At 43.7% G+C, this 26,676-nt stretch overlaps 1 protein-coding gene across 5 annotated transcripts in view; it reads left to right on the plus strand.

Annotated features, from left to right (window-relative positions):
- Positions 1-26,676, plus strand: part of DIP2C (disco interacting protein 2 homolog C) — a 364,898-nt gene that overhangs the window by 263,129 nt on the left and 75,093 nt on the right. For all 5 annotated transcript variants that reach the window (XM_036841828.1, XM_036841831.1, XM_036841829.1 and 2 more), the window contains 5 exons: positions 1,764-1,828; positions 4,583-4,676; positions 4,760-4,879; positions 6,402-6,516; positions 26,293-26,432. In XM_036841828.1, coding sequence (XP_036697723.1) covers positions 1,764-1,828; positions 4,583-4,676; positions 4,760-4,879; positions 6,402-6,516; positions 26,293-26,432 — 534 coding nt within the window. The remainder of the gene's footprint in view (positions 1-1,763; positions 1,829-4,582; positions 4,677-4,759; positions 4,880-6,401; positions 6,517-26,292; positions 26,433-26,676) is intronic.

Here is a 26,676-nt window from a genome sequence, read left to right on the forward strand (position 1 = left end):
GACCATTCCTGGGGGACCCTGACCCCAGACCCCAGCCCTGTGAGATGAGTGTTGTTCCCACTAGTCACTCGGAGAGTCGTGCGGCTCCACCGAAGGTCTGTGTGTTGGATTGTTTAGTTGGCGTCTTAGTCTGCTCTGGCAGCCAAAACAGACGCCACAGACTGGGGCTTAAACAACAGATGTTGACGTCTCACAGTCTGGAGGCTGAAGTCTGAAATCCGGTGCCAGAGGGTTGGTTCCTGGGAGACCCCCTTCCAGACCTGCGGACGGCACCTTCCGGCTGTGTCTTCATACGGCCTCTCCTCTGTGTGCAGAGGGAGCTCTGGTGTGTCTTCCTCTTCTTATAAGGACACCGTTCCTATTGGTTCAGGCCCCACCCTATGACTTCATCTAACTTTAATTATCTCCTTAGAGCCCCATCTCCAGGCGCATTTATACTTGGTGTTAGGGCTTCAACGTAGGAATTTGGGAGAAAACAGTCCAGGCCATAACAGATAGTTGACACCATTGATGTGTATTCATTCCTGGCTGCACAGTGGAACCTCTTTGGGAGCTTTAAAAAAGTGCCCATGCTACAGTGCACACCCCTCCCCGCAACTGACTTGGATTCTGGGGCTGCATTTCACAAAGAGTTGGTTTCCATGATGTGCTTTCTTTGCCCTGTTTGGGGTCGTCCTGGAGGCACAGAGTTAGGGTCACCGGAGGTAACCACTGTTGACAGCGCTGATGGGCTCATGGAAGGAAGGATCAGACCCCACATACCCACAGCTCCCTCCGCTGGAGTGTCTGCCATCAGGTCCCCGCACTGGCCACGTCGCAGGCACCCGCCACACTGGAGTCTCTTCCCAGTACCCAAGCGTCAGTCACGATCCATGGATGAGACACTTTTCTCTTTTTGCTGTTCTCATTTGCTTTCTCTCTCTCCCCATCCTTCTGGCAGTCTCCCTTTTTAAGAACAGTTCACTTGTCTCGTGGAGATGTTCCACTGATGTTTGGTCCCTGGACAGGTTTCCCAGACATTTTCACACGTGGAGACACACTGCCTCTAATGATCACCACCCTGTTTGTCACTGTTTTCAGTTTTAGTTCTAGTTTTTCTCACAACCTCATGACCTGTATTCCTTGCCCTAATTTCCTAAAGGTCCAGGGCCATCACTCTTGCAGGGATTGGGGAAGATAGATACATATTTGCTTCCTGATTCTCCACTTTTAAAAATCTTGCGTAAGATAGAATACAGGCTGTGTATTTTAAACGTCCCTTTTTGAAAGGGGGTGAGACACTCGGTACTGAAGCTTTGGCGAGCATTCTAGTGGCAGGTTTGCTGGAAATCGCCTCCTCCTGCAAGTACACAGCATTTCCCTCTCTTGGGAGAACATGTGATGGAAGTGAAAAGAATCTTTTAAGAAAGAAAAAGGCAGGGAGAGGGAAAACAAATGTTGGGTTGGCCAAATAGTTCATTAAAACCCAAACGAACTTTTTGGCCAACCCAGTATATAAAAGGAGAAGGAGTAAGGCGTTTTAAGTGATGCTGTGAAGAGCTATTGCTGTTAAGTTATGTGTCAGAATACTCATCTAGAAACACTTCCCAGGCAGGCCAGCATTTTAAATGGGTCTGATTGGAGGCTGCAGCATTTCTGTAAAGACAGTGAAATGATGTTTTTCTAAGACTCATTACTTCCCACTGATGTGATACTGGATTTTTTTTGTCCTTTGGTCTGTGACCATCTTTCGTTAAAATCTTTGACTCTTTTTATTTGTATAGCTGAAACAATTGTGAATGTGTTGGATTTCAAGAAAGACGTTGGGCTTTGGCACGGAATCCTAACAGTAAGTGAGACGCCCCTTGCCCTGCAGTGTCCTGTTTAACTTTTAATGTGCTCAGTGTTGGGATTAGAATGATGATCTGTGTACACAGCGGCTTGGATAAGCCCCTTCCTCCCGCATTATAAAGAAAAGTTACCATTTTTAGAAGTCTTAAGTTAATGTAACTTCTAGGAGCTCAGCAAACCAGTGGGTCAGTAGCTGCTTGCCTGCATCATGGGCCCACGCTCTGAGGCTGCGGCTGCGAGAGAGAGCGGCCTTTTTAGGCTCAGGGAAGTTCAGGATCTTTCTTCCCACGGTTGGCATTTCAGATTGTGCAGAAACGTTGATGTCTTGCATTTGGGTCACTTTGCCCATACATCTGATTTGGCTACAGAATTCTTGTTTTATCTTTCTGTGAATCATTGTTTAATGAACGTTTTGGGAATTATGCTGCAGGGGGAAAAGTACTTTGAGATTTCCCCTTGGCCAAAAATTCAACACGAGTTGCAGAGAATGTATGTCTCATTTTTGTTAGTGCCACTTGAGAAGTGATGACCATTCAAAGCTGTAGGCACTTTTAATAGAGGGATAACCTTATTATTAAGATACGCTTAGCACTTAAGAAGTATGTGTAGCATCACTGCTTAGAATCTCCCTATGTCTGTTTCATATGTGATGATTTCCACCACCTGTTTCTCTTTTTAAGTTTCTTATGCTGAAACTTTATATCTTTTTAGAAGCAAAAAATTCTAGTAGTTTTACATGAGTGATAGGAACATAACTATAAAAAGAGGGATTTGTTATTTCTTGATAAACCAGAATTTATGCAGACATCATATAGACAAAGATTTGGGGCTCTGGCCCAGCCAGCTTCCTTCTGTTACCGTCCGGACACTAGTCGGTGAGACAGAAACACAGCCCCGCACGCATTCCCCGTGGCCTGCTGGTGTCATGGGAAGAGCACAGCCTCAGAGAACCCAGGTTGGACGTTGGTCCTTCCTTCTGTAGCTTGTGATTCTGGGCATGTCACCTGCTCCTGTGCCCAAGAATCGTCTGTTGCCTGAGTCACTCTGCACCTCGGTTTTCCTATCTATCCAATGGGAATGTTGACCGTGTGAGAACCACGTGGCTTAATGTTCAGTGAGTGCCTGGCCCATCTACTTGCTTGATGACCGTTGCCATCAGAGTTTTCTCGTGACAGTCTTGCTTTCAAGAGCTCTGTGATAGATCTTGTTGACGTGGTCACCCGCCTGCTTACTGATGCTCTGGATTACTGCCTCCGGAATTGGCGGTTTCTGAGTCTGTCTCTGGCTGCCACCTTCTAGAGCGAGACAGGTCTCTGGCTAGGCAGCACGCACTCTTCCAAGGCATCTTATCTTCTTTATGGTGAAAGACGCTCCCACCCCCAGTATGGAATGGGGGGCAAGCGCGAGGTGAGGGAGGTGAGTGCTAGCGGTGAGCAGGCTCACCCGTGGAGGGGAGGGTGCACGTGGTCATCTTCCTGCAGAGCTTCTGAGCTAGACCGGCGCTCTGTAGAGTGGCCGTGCCCTCTCTCTCCACCTGCACCCACAGCGGGGGCAGAGCCAACCAGGGGGGATCTTGTCCAGTGCTCCCCATGTTGTGGTCCCTTCCTGCCAGGTCTGCGCGTGCAGCCACTCAGGTGTATGAGTCCCAGCTGCAATGTGTGAGGACTGACCATTCACTTAAAAAGTTAGTTTTTGTCATCCGTTTTAAAGAAAGAAACCTTTTACGGGTCCTGGTCTACATGAGCCAGGGTAGATGGAAGAGTGAGGGGGTTAAGACAACTTTCCACTGCTCCTTGGATTTCAGTGTAACATTTAATAAAGGAAATTAATTTTGTGAATAAAAATGAGTAGAATACACCAGAGAGAATTAAGCTTCAAGACTGAAAGGCCAATAAAAAAATGATCATTCAACTTAAGTTTTTATAAGAAAAGGATTTAGACTTAGATTCTTTTTTTTTTTTTAATATCTTTATTGGAGTATAATTGCTTTACAGTGGTGTGTTAGTTTCTGCTGTATAACAGAGTGAATCAGCTATACATATACATACATCCCCATATCTCCTCCCTCTTGCATCTCCCTCCCTCCCACCCTCCTTATCCCACCCCTCTGGGTGGACACAAAGCACCGAGCTGATCTCCCTGTGCTGTGTGGCTGCTTCCCACTAGCTATCTATTTTACATTTGGTAGTGTATATATGTCCATGCCACTTTCTCACTTCATCCCAGCTCACCCTTACCCCTCCCCATGTCCTCAAGTCCATTCTCTGTCTGCATCTTTATTCCTGTCCTGTCCATAGGTTCTTCAGAACCTTTTTTTTTTTTTTTTTTTAGATTCCACATATATGTGTTAGTATACGGTATTTGTTTTTCTCTTTCTGACTTACTTCACTCTGTATGACAGTGTCTAGGTCCATCTACCTCACTACAGATAACTCAATTTCGTTTCTTTTTATGGCTGAGTAGTATTCCATTGTATATATGTGCCACATCTTCTTTATCCATTCATCTGTTGATGGACATTTAGGTTGCTTCCATTGGACTTAGATTCTTTCATTGTATCAGTAGAAGCAGGAGTTGGGAGGACTAGACAATCTTTGAGAAGTCGCCTCCACTCCCACAGCCTCTTAAAGGATCATCCCCAGTGAGATGCCCATGTGGTCCCCACCCCCCCCCCCCGCCAGGGAGCCCCTGGCAGCAGAGTGAGTCCCACATGGAGCCCTCCCCGACTCACTGCCCAGTGTCATGCTTTCAGAGCGTCATGAACATGATGCACGTGATCAGCATCCCATACTCGCTGATGAAGGTGAACCCGCTGTCCTGGATTCAGAAGGTCTGCCAGTACAAAGGTGCGTTGCGGAGGCTGCCCCTTTAATGTCGCGCCATCCAGCGGCACAGGCGGTGACTCACTTCCCCCCTGCTTCTCCTTCAGCAAAAGTGGCCTGTGTCAAATCCAGGGACATGCACTGGGCATTGGTGGCGCACAGGGATCAGAGAGACATCAACCTCTCCTCTCTCCGGATGCTGATAGTGGCTGACGGCGCAAATCCCTGTAAGTGAAGGCACCAGGCAGGCAGGAGGGGGCCTCATTCTCCAGGTTTCATTCTCTGGGGTTTGATTTTTCCCTTTTCTAGTCTTTACCTTAGTGAAGAAGTGGTCTTAAGATAATAGCCAAACAGTATTACTTAGCGTAGCCTACGGGCACCAGGGCCTGAAGGTCCAGACACAGCCCTGGGGTTGAGTCCTAGCCCTTCCACTTCCTGATTCTGAAGAGAACATAACTTACTTGTTAAAATTCTTCTCTTTTTTTTAGCTGCAAGATGGTACCCAGTCATCAGATTTTATGAGGATTAAATGAAGCAATCCCTATGTACAGTTCCTTGGGATATAATAAGCGCTCAAGAAATATTAACTATTATTATTTTATGGTCCATAGTAGTTTTACTGATCAGGAAATTTGATTTGTCATTTTTAATGGAATTTTATTATCAAATCCTGTAGCAGAAATTACCTAGGTAAAATAAATTAGCAGTTCCACAGAATACTATTAATATACCTTGAGAAATATTTCAGTCAGTTGAAACAAAAACCCAGCTAGCTTGTTTTTTATGAGAAGAATATATAAGCGAGAAGCAAAGTGAATGAATGAACTGAATGAACAATGTATGTATGTTGTATATGTTGTATACAGAAACATACAATGTATGTTTCTGACCACATTTGTAAACTCTGCAGCATGTATATTTGTAAATTAAAGCAGTATATACTTTCTTAAAGAACATCTAATATGCAAAAGTGGACTTGCAAACAGGTGATTTTGTATTAGTTTTATAAATGATTCTTCCATTTACAAAATAACTCCATAAATACACAATTTTAGCTTTCTGTCTCTAAGTATGTTTTATTTCGTGTCACACCAGTGTGCTGTGTTGTAGCAGTGGATGACAGAGCTTTCGGTGCACAAAGTGCATGAGTTCTGCTCTTTTTACTGAAAGGTTGGGATTCGCAAAAATATTCATGAAAAGATTGCCCTTAAAAGAGACACCTTCTGATGCTTTTAGGAGTTTGTTAATGTGAAATGTTTAATACACAATTGGTTTTACCCATAACTCTGCAGAGTAATATGTCTTGCAGGAAGCAAGGTAAACTTGTATTAGGCACTAGTTTAGCTGTTAGGTTCCTAGTAATTATACCTTGATCTCATCACTCATGTTAATATAGAGAAATGTTTTCTTCATTTAGTTGGGTTTAGATTTACTCATTTCTTGGAACATGCATGTTGAAAATGGTAGAACATGTCTCAGAAAAGTTATTAAAGTTAAGTTCTTCAGTCAGCAAAAAGGTTTTAAGTATAGAAGTTGCATTTTTTAAATTCTCGAGTTCTGTGTTTGAGAATAACATTATCTTTCATTGTAACACGAGTGATAAGTTATATATTAAATGAAGTATTTTTCCATGCTGCCTAACTCCACATGTGCCTAAATCCTAACTTCAAAAGCATTTTATATTATGGGATACTTTTAATTGTTCACATTGCTTCGCCTGTCTGATTATCATCCCCCCTTTCCCTCTAGGGTCTATTTCTTCCTGTGACGCGTTTCTCAACGTCTTCCAAAGTAAAGGTCTACGCCAGGAGGTCATCTGTCCGTGCGCCAGCTCACCAGAGGCTCTCACCGTGGCCATCAGGAGGTACTGCTGTGTTAACGCAAGTGGGCAGCCTGGGGAGGGGTCTCATTCAGCAGCTAACAGAGACCCGGAGCCATCGCAGTTCATCTTAGTGTGATAATAAAAACAGGACCCAGCTTTTCCAGATGAGGTTTTACTCTTGTGTATTCTAGAATGGATTCTCTTAAATAGTCTAGATTCGTTAGTTAGAAACTCACTTTTCACTCTGGAGGTTCGCTGTAATTCCCGAGTGAGTGGAAGTCTGTCCACAGGCACGTTGAGCAGTGAACCTTGTCCTGGCAGGTTATGCACATTTTCATTTGCTTGTATTAGGCTCAGGTTTAACTTGAGGGTAGAACAGAGTAAATGTTGGATGAAACGAAATTTTTGTGGCCACTCCTGTGCCCTTGGACACGCGGGTTTTATGTCATCTTCATTTTCTGCAATACTGCACATACTGCACTTTAAAAACTGGTCTTCTGAGCTTTTGAGCAGCTCAGCAGCACATCAGAGGGCTCTGGGGCCTGGAGTCTCCCTCTGTGTGGGGCTGGGCTTCTGGGGCTCTTGCTAAGGCCAGCAAACACAGTGAGTGCCCTTGGTCCTAGGTCACTCCTGCATCACTGCCTGCTTCAGAGCCATTGGGGCCTGTCAGGGACAGGCCGTGGTTACGGCTCATAAGAGCTCACCCTGCCCAGGGTGAGAAGGGCTAGAGCGGCCTGTCTGACCGTCAGCAGCTCCCAGTTATCCACACTAACCTGAGAAAGGAGGGTTTGCATCACCCAGACGTTTGCAGCCTATACATGACTAATTCGCCAACATCTTTGGGTTCTGTCTCTAAGTATGTTTTATTTCGTCTCACACCAGTGTGCTGTGTTGTAGCAGAGGATGACAGAGCTTTCGGTGCACAAAGTGCATGAATTCTCTGTTTACTGAAAGGTTGGGATTTGCAAAAATATTCATGAAAAGATTGCCCTTAAAAGAGACACCTTCAGATGCTTTTAGGAGTTTGTTAATGTGAAATTAACCAGGCCACCTGACTAACAGGTTGAGAAATTGAAAATCTTTAAAGTATCAGAGGCAACTTTTTTAAAATAAATAAATAAATTTATTTATTTATTTATTTATTTTTGGCTGCGTTGGGTCTTCGTTGTTGCGCGCAGACTTTCTCTAGTTGCGGCGAGCAGGGGCTACTCTTCGGTGCAGTGCGTGGGCTTCTCATTTCAGTGGCTTCTTTTGTTGCGAAGCATGGGCTCTAGGAGCGAGGGCTTCGGTAGTTGTGGAATGTGGGCTTGGTAGTTGTGGGACGCTGGCTCAGTAATTGTGGCTCGTGGGCTCTAGAGCGCAGGCTCAGTAGTTGTGGTGCACAGGCTTAGTTGCTCTGCGGCATGTGGGGTCTTCCTGGACCAGGGCCCAAACCTGTGTCCCCTGCATTGGCAGGTGGATTCTTAACCACTGCGCAACCAGGGAAGTCCCCAAAAGCAACTTTTAATTTTGAGTGAACCAGAAATTAGAAGTCTGTAACATAATTTAAATTGATGAGGAAATATGGCACCATTAACCAGAATCCAGTCTTCATTTTTTAAAGGATGGCATTGTCTTCCCCAAAAGAGAAGGTTTGCAACAAATAATCTTCTGACATTTATGTCCGACCTTGGAGTACAAAACACATCAGGATTGCAGTAGCAGATTTGCCATCACGTTGTCCTGCAGAAATCAGTATTCAAGTATGTGTCTAATTTGACTCTAAGGGGGACTCAGCCTCCGGAAGCATGGTGGGGCCAGGAGTCCCAGTTTGAGCCCCGCCCGCTGGTGGCTGGCCATGCAATCTTGGGCACATTCCTTCTCTCCAGGGCCTCGGTTTCTTCCACCAAGAAACAAGGGGCTTGGACTCAGTAATCTCTCAATTTCCTTCTACCTGTAAATTTTTAAGATTCCACAGTTCTGTGAAATAGTACCATTGCCACAGATGATTCACAGAATGAATGATTCATTCATGTAGACTTGTTATGATCAAATGATTTGCTCATTTGCTTTTCCTAAAAAGTGTATTCTCTGTGCCTTTAAGATATGTTGTATAGATTATGCCAGAGTTGATTGGCAGAGGGTGAAGGGATGAGCAAAGGAGTTTTTTTTTTTGAAGATGACATGAAAAAAAATGGTATTTAATTTGTTCAAATTCAGATTTTTGTTGTTTGATTTACATTCTTATAAGGTACATAAGAACATACTCAATAGAGCTGACCATAACCTGCTACTCCATAGAGCTGTAGTTCCCAGCCAAGGCAATTTAGAAGTGCAGGCAAGACCTCATTTTAACACAGCCTCCTGACTGACGTCTGAGAATGTCATTAGAATTAAATGCCGCTTATTTAAATTTAAAAGTAGGACTTGAGAATTGGCATTTCTTACAGCTTTAGACAAAAAAGAAAAAATGATGTTAAATAGCGCTGCCTCACATCTGACTCTTATATCTAGCTGATATAAGTGCAGTCCACGCTGTTAACAGTGTATACAAAAAGCTTTCAAACTTGTAAAAACTATCTTCATATAGGAGTAACCATTTATAACATTGTATCAGTTATATTTTCCTAATAAGTTTTTTAACCTTTAAGTTATTTTTTAGGGACAAGGATACTCATAGGGAGGACAAATGAAGAAAAAGTAGGCTTCTTAGTTTCAAACGGTGGACAAGTGAATTATTCTTCTTACAGAAAAAAAAAGATCTTTTAAATCTTCTTCATGATCTTCCAGTTGTGGCTGCTGTTATTCAGTTTGTCAGGTTATGTGCCATTATCAAGAAGCCAATACTGTCAGCTCATTAGCATCAAATAAGCTAATAAATAGTTTGAGATCTCCATTAGTTTACGGAATGTTATCCCTGCCCTTCAGTAATAAATGATGTGCATGAATTGAATGAGACCCAACATCAGGTCTTATTTTCTTCAAATAAATTTTCTTCGTTAAGAGGACTTTATCTGTGGGCCAAAGTAATGAATGGAATTTTTATTGTCTAGTGGTAAAGCTCTTATTTTCAGAGAAAAAGTAAGATGCATATAATGAATGCACTTAAATGTAGTCAACCTAGAGCTTTAGTGCTAGAAGGATGTTCATCTGGTTTCATTTTATACATGAAGAAAAAGAGGTGCTTTTCTAGTCTAATAAATAGTTCCAAACAGACAAAATATAGACAATAGGAGATTCAGAGCTTTGGCAATTTGTGGTTTATATAAGCAGGGTATTGACAAGTTTCAGTAGAAAGCCCTCTAGAAAGCAAGGTAAACCTGAGGTCTTCAGCCTCTTCTCAGACCAGCACATGTGCCTCTGCTATGTGGATCAGCAGGCAGGAAGAAGCAAAAAATCTTTTATAAAAATCTTTCTTTAAAAAGATTAAAAGTTTATTAGCAAAACTAGGCAAATTAACCAGGAAATAAACCCATGCACCTTTGGTCAATTAATCTATGACAGAGGAGGCAAGAATATACAATGGAGAAAAGGCAGTCTCTTCAATACGTGGTGCTGGGAAAACTGGACAGCTACATGTAAAAGAATGAAATTAGAACATTCTCTAACACCATATACAAAAATAAACTCAAAATGGATTAAAGACCTAAATGTAAGACCAGGTACTATAAAACTCCTAGAGGAAAACATGGGCAGAACATTCTTTGATATAAATTGCAGCAATATCTTTTTGGATCTGTCTCCTAGAGTAATGGAAATAGAAACAAAAATAAGCAAATGGGACCTAATTAAACTTAAAAGCTTTGGCAAAGCAAAGGAAGCCATAAACAAGACAAAAAGACAACCTACTGACTGGGAGAAAATATTTGCAAATGATGCAACCAACAAGGGATTAATTTCCAAAATAAACAAACAGCTCATACAGCTCAATATCAAAAATATGAACAACCCAATCAAAAAATGGGCAGAAGACCTAAATAGACACTTCGCCGAAGAAGGCATACAGATGGCCAACAGGCACGTGAAAAGATGCTCAACATCGCTAATTATTAGAGAAATGCAAACCAAAACTACAAGGAAGTATCACCTCATGCTGGTCAGAATGGCCATCATCAAAAAGTCTACAAATAATAAATGCTGGAGAGAGTGTGGAGAAAAGGTAACCCTCCTACACTGTTGGTGGGAATGTAAATTGGTGCAGCCACTCTGGAGAACAGTATGGAGGTTCCTTAAGAAACTAAAAATAGAATTAATCCCACTCCTGGACATATATCTGGAAAAGACAGAAACTCTTAACTTGAAAAGATTCATGCACCCCAATGTTCACTGCAGCACTATTTATAATAACCAAGACATGAAAGCAGCCTAAGTGTCCATTGACAGATGAATGGATAAAGAAGATGTGGTACATATATACAGTGGAATACTACTCGACCATAAAAAAAGAATGAAGTAATGCCATTTGCAGCAACACGGATGGACCTAGAGATTACCATACTAAGTGGAGTAAGTCAGAGAAAGACAAATATCATATGATATCACTTATATGTGGAATCTTTAAAAATGATAAAAATGAACTTATTTACAAAACAGAAACAGACTCACAGACATAGAAAACAAATTTACTGTTACCAAAGGGGAAGGGGGTGGGAGAGGGATAAATCAGGATTTGGGGATTAACAGATACACACTACTGTACGTAAAATAAACAGCAAAACCTACTGTATAGCACAGGGAACTATATTCAGTATCTTGTAATAACCTAAAATGGAAAAGAATCTGGAAAAGAATAGGGGTGTGTGTGTGTGTGTATTTATATCTCTGAATCATTTTGCTGTACACCGGAAAGTAACACAATATTGTAAATCAACTATACTTCAATTAAAAAAAAAGAAAAAAATCCAGATTTCTAAAGCAGAGACATTGAGTTGTGATCACTCACTTCATAAAAAGGATTATTCACTTTTGGGGAGACATACCAGCATTCTTTCCAACTTTGTTTCTTTTTAATTTGAAGGTCCAGTTGGCTTTATTAAGCAATTCATGAATTGGGCTGCATCCCATCTAGCAAGTGGAAAGACGCTCCTAGGGGTTGTACAAAATGGAAGGTTTCTGTAAGCAGGAGGGGAGTAGGGTAAGAAGGTATTAGCAAAAGAAGGAATTGTTTCAGTGTGGTATGTTTCATTCCTTTCTCCTTATTCTCCTGTCTGTTACAGGTTTTTGGTTTGTGGTTGCCATGAGGTTCATATATTTCAACCTGTGTATATATGCATCTGTTTTAAGTTGATGGTCACTTAAGTTTCAGCACATTCTAAAGGCACTCCATTTTTACTCGCCCCCACTTTGTTTTTGATGTCATATTTTACATTTTTAAAATTTTTTGTGTTGCTGAACTATTTATTGTGGATGTAGATGATTTTACTACTTTTGTCTTTGAATCTTCCTACTACCTTCACAGGTGGTTGATCCATTACCTTTGCTGTATGTTTGCCTTTACCAATGAGATTTTTCCTTTCATAATTTTTTGTTTCTAGTTAGCTTTGTGGGTACAGTCTTCTTGGTTCTGAGTGTTTCCTTTTAGCACTCAGAATATATCTTGCCAGACCCCTGGGCTGCAGAGTTTCTGCTGACAAGTCAGCTGATAGTCTATATGGGTTCCCGTGCATGTAAATAGTTGCTTTTCTGTTTCTGATTTTAAGATTCTCTCTTTATCTTTAACCTTTGCCATTTTAATTATAATGTGTCTTGATGTGGGTCTCTTTGAATTCATCTTGACACCCTCTGTGCTTCCTGGACTAGGATGTCTGTTTCCTTTCCCAAATTAGGGAAGTTCTCATCCATTATTTCTTCAGCTAGGTTTTCTGTCTCTTCTCCTTCTGGGACCCCATAGTGTGAATGTTCATGCGCCTGATGTTGTCCCAGAGGCCCCTTAAACCATCTTCATGTTTTTTCTTTCTTTTTTCTTTTTGCTGTTCCTATCGGATGATTTCTACTACCCAGTTTTCCAGATGACTGATCCATTCCGCATCCTCTGATCTGCTTTTGGGTCCCTCTAGTGTTTTTTTGATTTCTGTTATTTTTCAGTTCTGTTTGGTCCTTTTTATATTTTCTGTGTCCTTACCGAAATTCCCACTGAGTTCCTCCATCCTTCTCCTGAGTTTAGTGAGCGTCTTCATGACCATTAGTTTGAGCTCTGTCTGGTAAGTTGCTTCTCTCTGCTTCATGTAGTTCTTTTTCTGAGGTTTTGTCTTGTTCTTTTGTGGCTTTGGCCAGGTGATGTCGTGTCCTAGAGGTGCCCTGTGGTTCTGGAGACCCGGCGCCTGCAGGCAGCACACATCTGCCTGGAGTGCCTCAGGAAGTGGTACTTCACTTCGCTGCAGTAAAATGAACAGAGCATCACTGATGACTGGCCCAAAACAGCCGGCGAATTCCCACATGCAGAGATTCTCACAGTGGTTAATACTCCAATGTGCTACCCGCCAACCCATTTTGGTTTTTGTTGTGACTTGAAATGACAAACTTCATGCTCACCATATCCAATAGGAGAGAGGTCCTAGGGGCAGAGTTCAGGGTGCATTTCAAGGCCAGCAAGTGCTTGCCAGGTGTTCGCCGTGGTGTTGTTTACCTTGAGTTTGTCCAGAACTGTGTACATTTGAAAGAGTGCTTTTCAGTCTTCTCATCTTGCTTTTCACAACCACCTTATCTGATAGAAAAGGCAGATTGTAGACTTACTTTCTAATGGACCAGTTAGCCTCTGAGACACTCTGGTTCTTCACTTGTAAATGAGGCCGTGGATACCTGTGCCTCCTACCTGTGTCTGACACACCAGGCCCTGGTGCCCACACCCACATCTGCTCCAGGCTGTGTGTAACCACTGTCCCTCCTGCTGCTCCCACCGCCTGCCCCCCCAAGGCTTCACATCTGTCCACTGTCCATGAGAAGTTCAGGTTAGACCCAGGGGCATGCAAAGACAGAGGGCTGGTCTTCATCTTTTAGATCTTGGCCACTGTTTGTGGACTCAGTTCTCCTTTCACGTGGGAAGGAGAGTGGGGGACAGAGTGGTCACGATTTTTAGTTTAAGCATCCACCCCCGTGATCGTCCTCTCTTACTTACCGTTCAGTGGAGCCATGTGTAAACATACCCCACACCTCCCTCCGGCCTCCAGCCTTGTTCTCACATCCCATCTGATTCACCAGGGAACATCCAAGCCCAGCTGTTTCTCCTGCCTCCTCACGGGGGTTCCCAGCCTTCTTTCTGCCTGCTCTCCTTCCTGACCAGAGCCTGCAGGAACCACAAGGCCATGCAGTCTGGCCACACCCCCTCTTGGCCCCTTCTCCCACTGCCCCATCCTCCCTCCCCGCAACCAGACCTCCTGGTCTCTGCTGCCCGCTCTACCTGGTGTGCCCCCAGGGTAGCGTGGCCAGAGCTCTGTCTTTGCTCACCTCGGCAAGGCCTGCCCTGACCACCCCCCCAAGAGTGAACGCGCCCCTCCCACGCTTGTGTGACTCATTGTGATGCCCTCTCTCAGCATTTGCCACTTTCTCATGTGCTATGTGATTTACTGGTGTATTATTGTTTATTCTCTGTCTCTGTCTGGTTAATAGTTGGTGCTTAGTATATTATTTTGTTAATAGATGAATGAAAGAAAAATTAAAAATATGTAAAGTGAGAAGTAAAAGTCCCTTGCCAGACACTTACGATGACCCTTCGTAATTTACCAGCAGCAAGTGCTGTGAAGAGTTGAGCCTTTTCCCGCATGTCTGTGTACAGGATGTGCACACCCACCTAATCAGGAAAATGCTACCTTGCAGTTTTACCTGATAGTAGTCATGTGGGGTTTTGTTTGCTTTCATTTTACTCGATGATCTAGGTGCAGCTAATAGCCTAAAGTTACGGTATCATAATCTGGTCTCCTGAGAAAACAGCACCAGCAGAAAGCCGTGTCCTTACCTTCCACGGCCCCCATGAGGCTGGTCACGAGAAAGGCTGAGACAAGGGAGGAAGGGGGGGAGGAGGGGAAAGGAGTGGGAGAAAGAAGGAGGAAGTTGGGGGGGGAGAGGAGGAGGGAGAGAGATGGGGAGAAGGTGTGGATGCAGGTGGGGTCTGGGGCAGCAGTCTGAGGCTGTCAGGGTGATGTTCTAATGGCAGGGAAAGAAGGGGCTTCATCCGTTCCACAGGAGCAAGCTCTGGACCCCAGAGTTTGTGCAGGAAACTTGCTTCTGCCCAGGCTCCCCAGAGCCATGTGTGGGCTTTATGTGTTGCATGCACAGCCGTGGAGAGTCAGGAGTTGAGTAGAACACAGACATAAATAAACATAGGAGGACATGGGTTCTGCCACCTCACTTTCTGCACTGAGCACATACGGTAAAATCGCCCCCGGCCCGCGTGCACAGCTCTCAGGCTCCAGTCATCTGACTTCCAAAGCCCCTCCCCAGAGCCGCCCGCCCTGGTTGGCTGGGGTGTCTTCTCAGACCACCAGTTTTGTGATTGGCGTCTCTCAGGTTCCTGAGTAAACCGAGGGACAGGGGTGAAAAGATGAAAAAAAGGTACAATTTTACTCTTCTAAGTAGAAATAGGAATAATGGTGTGATCAAAATTTAAATAGCCCCCTGGTCGCTTCTTATTTCATGTTCCATTCCCTCGCCTTGATCATGTTTCTCAGTCTCACCGAGATGGTTGTCATCTTTTTATCTCGTTATTATGCACGTGCTGCATGTTGGAGCTGCTGAGTGCTGGTTGTGCAGAGCATGGCCTCTGCACCCGGCTGTTGCTCTCAGGCTCTGCGTGGAGGTGAAGCGGGTGACAAGGGCTCTGTTTCAGGGGTGAATATCTTTAGGAGAAAAACACATGCTAGACTCCTGTTAGAACCTGTTTCTTTCATTGCCCTGTTTTCTTCTTACGTGCTTCATCATTTCAAGCAAACTGATGAAAACCTCACACTTACATTTTGTGAACGTCCTCCTCTGCGGGCTGTTCTCGTGACCTGTGAATAGAGGGCAGATTCAACCTTCCTCTGGTGTTCATGTACACGACTGTGTCTACAGAAAGGTTGGAAAAAGTCTTGCTTTTGGAAAATGAGCCTGTGTGTTTACACCCATTTTGTAATACTTTGTGCTTATTTTCTTCCTAAAACTTGAAGTCAGCTTTCCACACATAAGAAGTCAGAGGCCAGGTTATTAAGTAAAAATAGCTTTGATCCATTCTATTCAAGCCGTTTTGACTCGGGGTCCAGGAGGCCTAGTCATTGCTCCTGTGGATTTTGGTGTGAGGACAAAACGGACGCTGTCTTAAGTGTTATAAAGTCAGCATGGGAAGCATTGCAGTCCTCACTTTGTCTGCTACTCAAAGGATGATCTTTAAAGGAAAAAGGAAAAAACCAAAAAATGAGCGGTTGGCTGCCACGTCACCCTATTTTGTTGCTGATCCCTTCACTCAAATGGGATTGGGGGCTGATGTTTTCCTTTGCACTGTCATCTGAGCATTTGTGTCCTGTGCTTGAATAACCTTCCCAGGACAGCTTGTTCTGCCCTGCGTTGAAGAAGAGATTGAACTTGCGGTAAGGAGCTGGGAGCAGATGATTGCCCGCCTGGCTTTTATCCACTTAAGTAGAAAATGACACTCAGTTGTTGCCTATGGTCCTCAGTGAAGAAAAATTGCAGATGCATCTCCACTGCTCAGATTTACAGGGCCTTGGCCCTTCTGAACACGTATCACTCTGTGATTCTCTTCTGTTATAATGTTTGTAAATCTGCAAGCTGAGTTGTTATAAGAGAGCTGCATAGGCAGTCGGTGGGTTTGGGTGGAAGCCCGCAGTGCCGTGCAGGGCCAGCCTTCTCGAGCTGGTCTGAGCTGGTCCTGCCAGAGTGGACGCCGGGCCTGGTGGGTTGGTGCCCGAGGCCATGGCCATTAAGTATCTTGATGTCACTCTTCTTGAAGACAATGGAACACCTCTCACCTACATGAAAGGGAATGTGGAAGGCTCTGGGGTGCACAGAGATCATGGTCATCTTAGGCCTCCAGCTTGAAAACGGGCAGGACGTGCAGGTGCCCTGGAGAGCTGGCAACAGGAGCCCGGCTGAGGTCTGGGCCCCCAGGTGTGCTGCCCAGGCTATGTCTGACACCAAGACTCGCCCCGTCAGCGTTCCCCTCAGGAAGGATGCTTCCCAGGAGGAAACAAAGGTCAGCCCAGGAAATGAGTGGGGCTTATGCAGGATGTTTGAGTCAGAGAACTTGATGGAACAAGGACAGGAGACGTACCTGTCTTCACATGTGTCCGTCTTGGTGAGTGTCCGTCGCCATGCATGTCTGAGTGCACGTGTGTCTGTCTTCATGCATATGTTGTCTTCTTGTGTGCCTGAATTTACATGTGTTTGTCTTCCTGTGTGCCCTTGTTCACGCGTATCTAAAGTGTCCACCTGCACACGTGTCCACCGGGTGATGACAAGAAGCCACGCTTCTCTCTGAAGTCTGCCCTGGCTTCCTGTGGGAGGCTTATTTTTACCCAGGTATTTAAAATCTGCTTCCATCTTTTTAAAATTGTCATCGTCCAGGTAAATGTTTTGTATTTTCTTTTTCTCTGACGATTAGTTGTAGAATAAAAAACTATTGGAGAAATATGGATTCGTGATGCCTAAACTCATCAGTACAATTACAAAACTGGGGGGTTTCTCCTTGGTCACTGTCTGATTATGTCTCTGTCTCTAGAATATAGATGATAGAGTCCATTTTTTAAAATCTACATTGTGATAATGTTGATTGAACTAAAAAAAAACTTTATGTAGCCCTTTTAACTGCAAGGTATTATTTCAATACCTTGACACTTTGGTGATAAAAAGGTAATAATTATATAACACAGTAATTAAAACAGTAATTCCAAAGAATGGTGAAGATACCCCCTTGCCACCATAAATATTTTCCACTTTGAAAACATCTAACCCAGAAATTAGAAAGCTGGGCAAAAACCACGGGCAAAGACACCAAACATGGCACTGTACTCAGCATATAGCACCCATCTGACCCTGAATTTGACGGTTTCTGACAGGGGCAAACCAACCAGTGATCCAGAGTGAAAAAACAGTTAACACAGCCTATGAATTGAAGTGGGGTTTTCAAGAATGTTTTTGACTGCCCAAAAAAGTCAGAGTTTGGAGAGCCATAATCTTATTTTTAAAACACAAGAAGATAAAAATGTGTTGTTTGTCATTTTATCTAAAAATTTAGATAAAATTTTAAAACTTCTCAAACACAAAATAGTTTGGAGATGATAATCATCTAAATTAAAATGACTTAATGAAGTAGCAGTAAAGAGCAGAGTAACCGTGTTATCTTGTCCTGACCACGTGTGTTTGAGTCTGTTCTGCTGTGTTTGGTGTTGGACTGAATTGTGCACAGAAGTTTGCTTTGGTGGAGACTGAGATGCACAGAGAGTGGACTCTGGGACGCAGCCTCCTGGACTTGCAGGCTGTTTCCCTGCTGGTTCTGACTGATTGCCCTCTGACGTGGAAAAGTAGCCAGGACAAATGGAAAACACAGCTTGTAAACAATTTGTATGGTGTGATCCCTTTTCTGGCTGGGAGAAAATTAAGCCTCTCTAAATAATATATTTAGCAGGAAAAAAATCTGATAACTGCATACTTACTGGGTAGGTGAGGATGTGATATAGGGAAAACATTCCTTTCTATGTTATATAGCTCTTAAAATGGGTTTTTTTTTTTTAATGCTTTCATCAGAGAAAAGGGAGAACATTACATTAAAGTAACTCATAACTTGGGGAGTACTGTGTTTCAACCTTGTATCTTTGTTGTCCTGCCTGTCCGAGGGCCTGGAGGATGGCGGTGGCACTAAAGAGGTGTAGTTACCCTGTTGAATCCTGGCAGCGGAAATACTCGTAACCCTTGTTGCTGACTTGACCCCACTTACTTGGCATCGATGCACATTTGAGTCTCGCCAGCTGTTTGCAAACTGCTGATGTGTTCATTGCGTGTATAGGAGCTCTTTCTTCAGGCGTTGGCAGAAGCATGATCAGCTCAAGGCACATTGAGCGTGTTACAGAGGCTGGAAATGGCATGACAAGTGGACAGTGGGTGCAAACTGCCCGACTGAAGGCCATCCCCGTCAGCTCGTTCTTTGCGAGGCCGAGCGCTGAGCTGACTCCCCTCTTCCTTGGCTTCAGCTTGGTCTTTTCCCCTTTCGCCACCACAGCAGTGTCGGCCGTTCCTAGCTGTGTGCTTTCTCAGAGTGTGAAGACCAGTTCTGCATTGTCCTGAGATGGCCGGGACGATTCCTCCTGTAATTCGTGTTCTCTGTGAGACACAAGCACACCGTTCACCTTGGAATTGAACCTGAAAGTTGACACACGGGTCTGTGGCTCTCTTGGCCATTATTTAATCTACTGTTTTTGATCATGAAAGTGGATGTTCTGAAATTCCTAGGAATTTTGCTTGTTGGGATTGGTTTTTCCTCCCTCACCTAGTTTATCTCCTTGGACTTTTTATTTCCTAGGAAGGTGTTAATGGAGAAAAAGATCATCTGACTTGGTTAATAATCCTGGAAATACAAATTGAAACAACAATGAGGAATGCATTTTACTCACCATATTGGGAACAGTTATAAGGTTGGTGATCAGTGTCGGCACGAGTGTGTGGAAACGGGTAAGGCTGAGGGCAGCTTAGCACCGAGGTGGAAGGCACGGGTGTTCTGAAGCCATTCTGAGCATGCTGCCTGGCCAGCCCCACCGCTGTTGCCTTGGCGGTGCCCTTCCTGCCTTTGAGTGGGGGACAGTTGTGTCTGTCCCACAGGGTCGCTGTAAAGAGATTAGTTAACACTCGTAACACTCGTAGGCGTCCACGGTGCAATAGACATGTCTAGTGAGTGAAAAAGTAATGATACTCATCCACTCTTAGTGGGATTGCAAAATGACCTAGTCTTTTGGGAAGGTATTTAGGCTTTATTAAAATTTTAAATGTATATGCTCTTTAATTCCTCCTTCCCCTTTCTAGATATGTGTCTTACAGAAATATTTCCAAATGCATACAAATGAAATGAAATAAAATAAACATATATTCATATTACTGAACACCATCTAATAATTAAAACAAGTCAATTCATTGGTGTGTCCAGTACGCATACTATATATGTTCACATGCACACACTCCTGTGGGAAGATCTGCAAGGTATTTGGTGACAAAAGCAAGTTGCAGAAGAATGTGCATGTTGTGGTTCTGCTTCTCTGGGGATGTAAATACATTTGTGTATGCACGTATTTTATAGGTAAATGGGTATTAAAGAGGCTGGAACTTCATATTTAGTGTGGGTAGTGGCTGCCTAGGGGAGGGAGTGGGTCTGGAGGGGCTGGAGGATAAGCAGGGTCTTTCGCCTTTTGCTGTGTGTTCTTGTGCAGTGCTTGCTTTGTCCATCCGAAGGGTGTGCTCACATGTTACTCATATTGCTGTTTTAAAAGTTCACGAAAAGAAAACTTCCAGTGAACTAAAAAGTGCTTGGTCTTCTAGGCCAGAGGCAGGGAAAGTGTTGGGAAAGGAGACAGGATGGTTGGGCAGGGGCTCTGCTGTGGGTCTGAATCCCCCCGAGCCCCACCACTCACACAGGCAACTAAGTTCGCATTTCTGTGCCTTGGTTTTCTAATCTGTGAAATGGGAGAATAGTAGTGCCTATGCAGGTTCGTGGTAGTGAGTAAGTCAGTGTGTAAAGGGCTCAGGACTGTTCCGGCACATGAAACACCAACTGAGCACAACTCTCCCATCAGGAGGGAGGGGCTGTCGGCAAGCAGGTCCTGAAGAGAGGTTGTGGGACAGAACAGGGAATGCAGTTGTCTGAGTGAGCGGGGCAACGAGGCCAAGTACTGTGCCTAGGAATTCAGGTGCTTCTGTTCTGCCTTCTTGCATGTGTTTTGCAAATCTGCCAAGGGAGAACCCAGGTGTCTGAGTGTCTCTGACTAGCAGGGGACTCTAATAAATATAAATACACAGCGTAGGTTACGGTAATGCCAGATTAGTGCCATCAGTTTACATTTTAGGTGAGTAAACTCAGTCTTCCATAACTACCATTTTACAGACGTAATTGAAAATTTCCGGTAGCAAATGGAGTTCATGATTTTAAGGTATTTAAATATTGATTCTTACTGTTATTAAACGTAGGAAAGTGAATCTCGTAACCAAGACAAACTGTACACTCTTGGGTCGTAAAGGAACTTCTCCCTCTGGCTTCTCGTGTGCAGTACTTGCCGGTCACCACAGATCAGTTCTTCAATCTTCCCGTACTTGGGATATGTCTGGGCTGGTCCAGCATTTTGCTTTCATGTGGCTTTTTAAAATGAAAACAGGTGCACTTTTTTTTTTGTTTAACATCTTTATTGGAGTATAATTGCTTTACAATGGTGTGTTAGTTTCTGCTGTGTAACAAAGTGAATCAGCTATACATAATACATATATCCCCATACCTCCTCCCTCTGCGTCTCCCTCCCACCCTCCCTATCCCACCCCTCTAGGTGGTCAAAAAGCACTGAGCTGATCTCCCTGTGCTATGCGGTTGCTTCCCAAAAGCTGTTTTATATTTGGTAGTGTATATATGTCCATGCCGCTCTCTCACTTCGTCCCAGCTTACCCTTCCCCCTCCCCGTGTCCTCAGGTCCATTCTCTACGTCTGCATCTTTATTCCTGTCCTTCTCCGACGTTCTTCAGAACCCTTTTTTTTTTTTTTTGATTCCATATATATGTGTTAGCATACGGTATTTGTTTTTCTCTTTCTGACTTATTTCACTCTAGGTCCATCCACATCACTACAAATAACTCAATTTTGTTTCTTTTTATGGCTGAGTAATATTCTGTTGTATATATGTGCCACATCTTCTTTATCCATTCATCTGTGGATGGACCCTTAGGTTGCTTCCCTGCCCTGGCTATTGTAAATAGAGCTGCAGTGAACATTGTGGTACATGACTCTTTCTGAATTACGGTTTTCTCAGGATATATGCCCAGTAGTGGGATTGCTGGATCGTATGGTAGTTTAATTTTTAGTTTTTTAAGGAACCTCCATACTGTTCTCCATAGTGGCTGTATCAATTTACATTCCCACCAACAGTGCAAGAGGGTTCCCTTTTCTCCACATCCTCTCCAGCATTTATTGTTTGTAGATTTTTTGATGATGGCCATTCTGACTGGTGTAAGGTGATGCCTCGTTGTAGTTTTGATTTGCATTTCTCTAATGATTAGTGATGTTGAGCATTCTTTCATGTGTTTGTTGGCAATCTGTATATCTTCTTTGGAGAAATGTCTATTTAGGTCTTCTGCCCATTTTTGGATTGGGTTGTTTGTTATTTTGATATTGAGCTGCATGAGCTGCTTGTAAATTTTGGAGATTAATCCTTTGTCAGTTGCTTCATTTGCAAATATTTTCTCCCATTCTGAGGGTTGTCTTTTCGTCTTGTTTATGTTTTCCTTTGCTGTGCAAAAGCTTTTAAGTTTCATTAGGTCCCCTTTGTTTATTTTTGTTTTTATTCCATTTCTCTAGGAGGTGGGTCAAAAAGGATCTTGCTGTGATTTATGTCATAGAGTGTTCTGCCTATGTTTTCCTCTAAGAGTTTTACAGTGTCTGGCCTTACATTTAGGTCTTTAATCCATTTTGAGCTTATTTTTGTGTATGGTGTTAGAGAGTGTTCTAATTTCATTCTTTTACATGTAGCTGTCCAGTTTTCCCAGCACCACTTATTCAAGAGGCTGTCTTTTCTCCATTGTATATTCTTGCCTCCTTTATCAAAGATAAGGTGACCCTATGTACGTGGGTTTATCTCTGGGCTTTCTGTCCTGTTCCATTGATCTGTATTTCTGTTTTTGTGCCAGTACCATACTCTCTTGATTACTCTAGCTTTGTAGTATAGTCTGAAGTCAGGGAGCCTGATTCCTCCAGGTCCGTTTTTCTTTCTCAAGATTGCTTTGGCTATTTGAGGTCTTTTGTGTTTCCATACAAATTGTGAAATTTTTTGTTCTAGTTCTGTGAAAAATGCCATTGGTAGTTTGATAGGGATTGCATTAAATCTGTAGATTGCTTTGGGTAGTATAGTCATTTTCACAGTGTTGATTCTTCCAATCCAAGAACATGGTATCTCTCTCCATCTGTTTGTGTCATCTTTAATTTCTTTCATCAGTGTCTTACAGTTTTTTGCATACAGGTCTTTTGTCTCCTTAGGTAGGTTTATTCCTAGGTATTTTATTCTCTTTGTTACAGTGGTAAATGGGAGTGTTTCCTTAATTTCTCTTTCAGAATTTTCATCATTAGTGTATAGGAATGCAAGAGATTTCTGTGCATTAATTTTGTATCCTGCTACTTTCCCAAATTCATTGATTAGCTCTAGTAGTTTTCTGGTAGCATCTTTAGGATTCTCTATGTATAGTATCATGTCATCTGCAAACAGTGACAGCTTTACTTCTTCTTTCCCAATTTGGATTCCTTTTATTTCTTTTTCTTCTCTGATTGCTGTGGCTAAAATTTAGTAATAGTGGTGAGAGTGGACAAAATTAAGTAATAGTGGTGAGAGTGGACAACCTTGTTTTGTTCCTGATCTCAGAGGAAATGGTTTCAGTTTTTCAGCATTGAGAACGATGTTGGCTGTGGGTTTGTCATATATGGCCTTTATTATGTTGAGGTAAGCTCCCTCTATGCCTACTTTCTGGAGGGTTTTTATCATAAACAGGTGTTGAATTTTGTCAAAAGCTTTCTCTGCATCGATTGAGATGATCATATGGTTTTTCTCCTTCAATTTGTTAATATGGTGTATCACATTGATTGATTTGCATATATTGAAGAATCCTTGCATTCCTGGTATAAACCCCACGTGATCAAGGTGTATGATCCTTTTAATGTGCTGTTGGATTCTGTTTGCTAGTATTTTGTTGTGGATTTTTGCATCTATGTTCAGTGATATTGACCTGTAGTTTTCTTTTTTTGTGACATCTTTGGTTTTGGTATCAGGGTGAGAGTGGCCTTGTAGAATGAGTTTCGTAGAATGGGAGTGTTCCTCCCTCTGCTGTATTTTGGAAGAGTTTGAGAAGGATAGGTGTTAGCTCTTCTCTAAATGTTTGATAGAATTTGCCTGTGAAGCCATCTGGTCCTGGGCTTTTGTTTGTTGGAAGATTTTTAATCACAGTCTTAATTTCATTGCTTGTGATTGGTCTGTTTATATTTTCTATTCTTCTGGTTCAGTCTCGGAAGGTTGTGCTTTTCTGAGAATTTGTCCATTTCTTCCAGGTTGTCCATTTTATTGGCATATAGTTGCTTGTAGTAATCTCTCATGATCCTTTGCATTTCTGCAGTGTCAGTTGTTACTTCTCCTTTTTCATTTCTAATTCTATTGATTTGAGTCTTCTCCCTTTTTTTCTTGATGAGTCTGGCTAATGGTTTATCAATTTTGTTTATCTTCTCAAACAACCAGCTTTTAGTTTTATTGATCTTTGCTGTTGTTTGCTTCATTTCTTTTTCATTTATTTCTGATCTGATCTTTATGATTTCTTTCCTTCTGCTAACTTTTGGGTTTTTTGTTCTTCTTTCTCTAATTGCTTTAGGTGTAAGGTTAGGTTGTTTATTTGAGATGTAGCAGGTGCAGTTTTTATTTATTTATTTATTTATTTATTGGCTGTGTTGGATCTTCGTTGCTGCACGCGGGCTTTCTCTAGTTGTGGCGAGCGGGGGCTACTCTTCATTGCGGTGTGCAGGCTTCTCATTGCGGTGGCTTGTCTTGTTGCAGAGCATGGGCTCTAGGCGCACGGGCTTCGGTAGTTGTGGCTCACGGGCTCTAGAGCGCAGGCTCAGTAGCTGTGGCGCACGGGCTTAGTTGCTCCACGGCATGTGGGATCTTCCCAGACCAGGGCTCGAACCCATGTCCCCTGCATTGGCAGGCAGATTCTTAACCACTGCGCCACCAGGGAAGTCCTAAAACAGGCACACTTTTAAATTATATTACTTAGCTGGAGAATTCATTTGCTAGGGCTGTTACAACAAAGTACCTCAAACTGGGTGGCTGTAAACTATAGAAACTTATTCTCACAGTTGTGGAGTCTGGTAGTCTGAAATTAGGGTGTCAGTAGGGTTGGTTGCTTCTGGGGGCTCTGATGGGGAATCTGTTCCGGGCCTCCCTCCGGCTTTTGGTGGTACCAGCAACCCTTGGCTTGCAGACCCATAATCTCTTCCTAACTAATTACTTCTGCAAAGACCCTGTTTCCCAGTAAGGTCACATTCAAGGTTCAGAGGGTTAAGACGGGGACATGTCTTTTGGGGGGACACAGTTCAACACACAGCAGTTACTTAGGCTTATGATTTCTGACTCTCATGTGAGGTCTTGACCAAGGATGAGGGTGAGGGGGCCCTGGCCGCAGAGGGTTCCTGCAGGACACCTCTGTCTTTCATTTCAAAATGTTGATTTGTTGGGATCTTTGGAAAAGAAAAAGCCAGGAGATCAATATCAATTCCAGTGTTTGGGGCTCATTTCCAGGTGGTTTCATGTGGGTCTTATTATTTGGGCGACTTTCCGTTTATATCCTTTTAGCACTACTCTTTTTGATTGTTACAGATGGAATAGTTCGATTTTCAGACTCTTCTTTATTTTTTTAAATTGCGATATAACTGACATATAACATATGCTTCTTTATTAAATACACCAGTTACTTGATTCAAATTAGATCTCTTTTTGCAAATTTTAACTTCTGTGTTTCCCCATTTATGTTTTTAGTTTCATTCTAAACTTTGATGATACTTTAAAGCCGTATAGCAAACTTCTATTTACAGTCCATATTTTAGATCCTAAAACTACCTTAAGCATTTGTATATGGAAAATTAGAGAAACAAATGTGATGTTTACCTAAACTGCACTCTCTCACTTTGCTTACATTGAAGAATCTTTAGCTTGCAGGGATAAAATCCATGATCTTGGAAATGTTTTAATTTATTTGTTCCCTGGTCTAGTCAGCAGACGTTTATTGCTGTACACTACTCCAGGGGTGGGGGCTCCGCAGTGACCAAAAGAAAACCCTCCTGCCCTCCTGGAGGAGGCATGGACAGATAGTTAGATGGTACCTGCTGTGGAGACGGGACCACCCTGGAGGACAGTGAGGGAGAGGGCCACAAGGCTGTCTGCCAGAGGCAAGAAGGAAACCAGGGCCCCGGGGGGAGTGGGCTGGGGTTTGGAGGGAGAGCAGGGCTGAATGCTGCGTGGAAACAGGGAGAACAAGAGCAGAGGTGAGGCCGGGGCAGCCTCGGAGCCCATGGACGGTGGTGAAGGCAGACCGTGGATGTGGTGAAGCTGTACTTTCCTCCAGCCATCAAGCACTTTATATATGGGCTCTCATCCAAATAATTGCCGATTTTTACAAGTACTGAGCGTGTGCCCGCACAGTGCACGTCTGGCCTGGAGGCCACACAGGCGGTCTAGCATTTCTGCTCACTCCTGTCATCGTCCTTCTTGGAGACGTGACTCTCCCTTCTTAGCCGTTTTCAAACCTGGGAAATCCGACCTTGCGGAGAGAGGAGTGGGTGTGAAAAGGAGTTGGTCGGTCTCTGGTGGACACATGTAAGGGGAGGGCAGGGGAACAAGGGAGTCCCTCGGCGTCTCTACACTTCTCAGGAGCCCAGAAGTAGAAGGAGCAGACATTGGTGTCTCCTGAACAGAGAAAACAGGTGCTGAGAAGAGCACAGGGACGTGTGGCAGCCACACCTGCCTTCAGAGGCCTTCAGGGCCCAAAGGTGCAACCTTGGTGTACATGCAGCACATTTACATGCATATCTGTGTTCAGACAGCTGACGTGCTTCTAACCAGACACAAACTGCCATTACAGGCCCACCGATGACAGCAACCAGCCCCCAGGCCGCGGCGTCCTCTCCATGCACGGGCTGACCTATGGGGTCATCCGGGTGGACTCAGAGGAAAAGCTGTCTGTACTCACCGTGCAGGACGTCGGCCTCGTGATGCCTGGAGGTGAGCGCGGGTGCAGGCTCAGAGTCAGAGCCCAGCCGGGGACCAGCTGCCGGTGCTGCCCTGGCTGGCATCCCTGTCCCCCGCTGTGAGCGTGCCCACCTCGGCCTGACCTCCCGTCTGGTCCTGTGTTCGCCAAGCTTCAGCCCAGGAGGTGCGGTAACACAGCCTCTCCTGATAAAAGAAAACCCAAAATGTTCATGAAGCTGAGGAAAGGCCTCTATGTCACATGCGCCCTGGGACCCCA

The sequence above is a fragment of the Balaenoptera musculus genome, chromosome 2 (assembly GCF_009873245.2).
Source record: "Balaenoptera musculus isolate JJ_BM4_2016_0621 chromosome 2, mBalMus1.pri.v3, whole genome shotgun sequence".
Taxonomy (NCBI): domain Eukaryota; kingdom Metazoa; phylum Chordata; class Mammalia; order Artiodactyla; family Balaenopteridae; genus Balaenoptera; species Balaenoptera musculus.